The 5079-nt window shown below is 33.6% G+C and overlaps 1 protein-coding gene across 1 annotated transcript in view; it reads right to left on the reverse strand.

The window, feature by feature from the left end:
- The window catches only part of LOC106466292 (NAD-dependent protein deacetylase sirtuin-7-like), a 13055-nt gene that overhangs the window by 3595 nt on the left and 4381 nt on the right, over positions 1-5079 (reverse strand). The window contains exons 4-7 of the mRNA XM_013926561.2: positions 4177-4247; positions 3208-3379; positions 1125-1361; positions 353-473 (exon numbers count right to left, since the gene is read on the reverse strand). Coding sequence (XP_013782015.1) covers positions 353-473; positions 1125-1361; positions 3208-3379; positions 4177-4247 — 601 coding nt within the window. The remainder of the gene's footprint in view (positions 1-352; positions 474-1124; positions 1362-3207; positions 3380-4176; positions 4248-5079) is intronic.

Below are 5079 nucleotides of genomic sequence, written 5' to 3' on the forward strand. Positions count from 1 at the left end.
ACAGAAGGGATCCTGTAGTTTTAAAATGTGGCTACAACCACAGAAGGGATCCTATAGTTTTAAAATGTGGCTACAACCACAGAAGGGATCCTGTCGTTTTAAAATGTGGCTACAACCACAGAAGGAATCCCAAAGAGATCTTGTAGTTTTGAAATGTGGCTCCAACCACAGAAGAAATCCCAAAGGGATCTTGTAGTTTTAAAATGTAGCTACAACCACAGAAGGGATCCTGTAATTTAAGAATGTGGATAAAAAAAAAAGAAATGCCTAGTCCACTGGAACTACATATCAAAACTTATTTATCTATATTTGGATTACAGCATAAATAAAAGACAACATAAAGTAAACAAACCATTTATCTTTAAAACAGCTTTGTCATCCTTTGGGGTCCACTGCAGGTTGACGATGTACACTTTGGGACGTTCCTGCAAAGGTTTATCTAGTGCCCAGAGACAGTGGTATTTCCTGAGAACCTAAAGGACCAGAATACAAAATAAACATGTAAATAACCAAATGTCGTCTTGCCTGTATGAAGCACGTGATATAAGCATTGATTCAGTTTAGTTTTCAACATCCAATAAGAAATAAATGCTCTCGAAAACAGCAGTGCTGAAAACACATCCCCCCCCAAAAAACCCAGCGACTTTGTGAAAATTCACATATTTTAATCAAATTGTCTGCTAACAATACAGTGTAATTACTCACATTAACAGGCCCCCTCTAAATCTATTGTTTATACCAAGTGAAATACCCTCTTTTCAAATGTAAATGTTAGCTAAAAAATGAAGTTTTTAAAAAACGGAAAATATTTCAGACTTAAGAGTTTGCATCACAACAAGTAAGACTGCCACATTTAAAAAACGTAGGTAGTCAAGCTTAAATTATTATTAGCAAAACAAACGTTAATGCCAAACCATTAGTTTCCAGAAAAAGCATAAATGAACAAATGATACAAAAAATAAAGCTATTTTATACTGGCCGAGGAATTTTGTATAGTCATTCAATTAGGAAATTTCTCATTAAAGAGCAAGTTTTAGAAGGAAAAACAAACAAACTTCATGATAGTTTAAAATCTTAAACTAAGTTTTGATTTTCTTCTGAACATCTCTACGTCTGAAAATTACCTTTAGACTGGTCCCAAGACAAAGAATAACATCACAATTTTCTACGGCTTTCACGGCACCTTCCCAGTTGATTGGCCACCTAAGTCGACCCCTCTCTCCAAAGTGAACTATTGTATCAATCAGTTCGGCACTGCATTTATGGCAGTACCTCCCCGTTTTATGACGGCGGAGACTCGTCCTTTCTGTGACGTCAAACAGCCTTACATACTGACGTAGAGGTTTACATTTTGTACAAACCTACAAACAAGATGTAAAAATGAAGTAAAACAGAGATAATATATTTTACATTACTTCAACCCAAAAGAAAACATTGCAAAATAAATTTGACTAAAACTGTTAATACTTTTATTTCAAACGTCCTTCGAGACTTTAGATTAAACAGTTTTTTTAATTATAGAAAGAACTGTTCCGCCTTTTCCTATTTAATTCTCTTACGAGGTAAAAATAAATTCATGTAACATAGACAGATAGAAACAGCGAGAAAAGTTCTCAAATTTCAAATGATCGAGCTGGCATAATTATCCATTTCATTTCTCGATATAATACAGTAAAACAGTCCTCAATATATTTAGAATAAGAACCTCAGATTGACCAAAGATTACACAGGCCAGCGATGGTTTTATTGTCTTGAAATTTTTACATGTTCTACAGTAACTCCTGTAAGGTGAATCTGAAAATGATATCCATTTTTCTCCATCACGTACAGATTTTTCACAAAACGTCATATGTACTTTTACATAATTGAATCATTTTCATTGAAATTGGGTCCAATTTTGTTATGCTTTAAATGTTGACAACCACTGGCTATAGATTTTTCTAGACCAATCGCTACATGAGTCTTATTGATTGTTCTACAACCCACAAGAAACACACCACAAGTATATAAACGATTAACAGGCCGCATGACGTGTCATTTCTGGACAGTATTTGTTTGTGCGTGCAGTTTGATATTAATTTTTTTATTTTCAATATTATTGCGATTTCTCTAGACCAATCGTAACACAAGAGTCTTATCGATTGTTCTAGAACCCACGAGAAACACACCACAAGTATATAAACAATTAACAGGCTGCATGACGTGTCATTTCTGGACAGTATTTGTCTGTGCGTGCACTTTGATATTAATTTTTCTTTTCAATATTATTTATTTGTCGTTATGGCAACAAGAGGTTGTGTAAGTGACCTAAACATATTCTGTTATATTTGTGGGCATGTTATTAACAATATTTTCCTTATTTGGGTCCTTGTTGTTTTCTAAAAAATGTTGTCAATAACATCTTTAAAGCCAATCCACACGTCTTTTTCAACTTCTACCCTTTCGAATTGTTCATCCAAAGTCAATTTCCTAATCTGAGGCCCAACAAAAATCCCTTCTTTAAGTTTCGCTTGTAAAAGAGCTGGGAATTGCCCAAATAGATACTTGAAACAGTCGCCATCTTTGTCGAAGGCCTTTACAAACTGTTTCATCAAGCCCAGGTTTATGTGAAGTGGAGGTAATGGGGCTTTCTTTGTGTTAACCAAACTTTCACGTTCAGTGTTTTTCGATCCTGGTATCAGGGTGACTCTACTTGGTCATTGCTTCTTTATACAATAAATTTATCGATAAATTCAAAGAGTTGGGTTGTAATATGAGCTTGAAAGCTCATTTCTTACACTCACATATTCCCTGAAAATCTCGGTGCCGTCGGCGAAGAACAAGGAGGAAAGGTTTCATCAAGACATCAGGGAAATGATCCATGAAGAACTAGATCAATAACTGATCCACGTAGAACTAGATCAATAACTGATCCACTTTAAACTAGATCAATAACTGATCCACTTTAAACTAGATCAATAACTGATCCACGTTGAACTAGATCAATAACTGATCCAGGTAGAACAAGATCAATAACTGATCCAGGTAGAACAAGATCAATAACTGATCCACGAAGAACTAAGTTAGAATCAGAATCTTAAGGTTGTAAACTAAAGCAGAAAATTTACAAATACCAGGAGTGGAAGCTAACTGTTGAATAGAAAATGACTGTATGCAATGGATATTGCTGAAAAAAAACATACTTGTGGCACACACTATATCACATACCTCAATGTACATATTTCCATGAACTTCAGATAAGGCACCTCGAGGAAGACCACTGCGCAAGTGAAGACCGTCACAGTTTTGAGAGACAACGTGAGCAATGAACCCACGTCGATAAAGTTCGCTTACACTCATGTGAGTATACGTAGGTTCTGCAGTGGCGATGTCCAAAACTCTACACACACACAAAAAAAAAACACAACACTATGAACCCAAAAAACTGTAGAGAACAAACAATAAATCGTAACACCAACAAACTGTTATAGTTACAGAACTTAAATTCACTCCTATTTAAATATTTCAGGCTGAATGTGACCTTAAAAGATTTTGATTTCAAATTAATTATATATGTTAATCCATAAAAGAAATCATTCAAGATAACATTATAAGGCTCCTCTCGTACCCTTCATTCTTGAATCAAAAATTCATTCATCATTCTATTACTGACACTTACTTTAATTCTGAAAGAAATGACCAAACAATCTGTTACGCCTTTATTTTTGACTTATACGGTGCATTAATCGTAAACTTCTGAAGGAAATGTTTATTGAAAATTTCAATAGGAAAAATAAAATCATGGCGTCAAGCCACGAAACAAATGCCATTCTTTTGATTTTTTTCATTTAAATATGATAAAAATGGCCACAGCTGCAACTAAAGTTGTCACGGTTTTATATTTTAATTCTTATGAACATTAAAATTCAACCAATTGTATTTACTTGTAGAACATAATGCATGTTGTTTTAAAAAAACAAATGAAAGTTTATTTGTTACTCAATGTCTGTTTTCACAATATAAAAAAACAATAACAGACTCTCTGTATACACTAGCGTATATAGCCTGTTATCCATGTGGCACATATACAGTTTGGACCTTATGATCCAAGAGTTAGGAACAGAGAAACAGTCACAAATTTTTGTCTAAGTTACTTTTTTACCCAAAGCTAGTGTTTTACGATAAACTTTCACATACTTAACATCTTGGCCTTTTTGAAGCAGTGTCCACACTCCTTCAGGCCCTCTATAGTCTGGAATTTTGGCCGCCTGGCGAAAAGAACAAAAACTGGTTAAAACTAATCACTACACCTGTAGACTTTGCAACCCAAAACACTATTCAAAAACATTATGAAATTGTAACGAGAAACCTGTACAAGGTAAAAAGTGTTTAAGTTTCCATAGTTAAGTGAAAAACAACCCATCGTAAGAAATAACTCTCAAATACTTAGCTAATTAATTTAACTTGATTAGTACCTTATATACTTAGTCTAGCACAATTCAATGTTTTATTTCACAGAAATATATAGCTAATCTACACATAACCATAAGGTTTCTTTCAAATAATCTTGACATTTCTGAGATAAATCCTAAAACTGTAGCAGTGGTTAGTTTTATCAAAGTTACTTCTAAACATCAGACCAGTAGAAATATGGTTATTTTCAAATATTCTGTCACGTGTATGACGTGCAGATACTTTAAAAGTTATTAACCCTCTAGATACGGTAGGCCAAGATGCACGTCATGTCCTTTTTTTTTTACAGTTAAATTCAAAATTTAATAACCCCACTTAATTATCAATGTGTGTCAGTAAACTTGGCATCAAAACGTAGTTTATAATTCCAATATTATTATAATAAAGTTTTAATTTCAAAAGGTGATATTTAAATAAATTCTCAATCTTCACTTTGATGTATTACACGACACTTTTTTTTTTATTCGGGATTGCACATTTTAGTATTTCCTACAATATTTTCTGATGGCTTCCCTGTTAGATATCCCCAAGTTAATGTATAATATCTACTTCTCGTGATTTACTTTAATGAGTTATACGTCATAAACTGATGCTCTCGGACCATTCCTTTTCTAATACATGCTGTAT

This window comes from Limulus polyphemus, unplaced genomic scaffold (assembly GCF_000517525.1).
Source record: "Limulus polyphemus unplaced genomic scaffold, Limulus_polyphemus-2.1.2 Scaffold2213, whole genome shotgun sequence".
Classification (NCBI taxonomy): domain Eukaryota; kingdom Metazoa; phylum Arthropoda; class Merostomata; order Xiphosura; family Limulidae; genus Limulus; species Limulus polyphemus.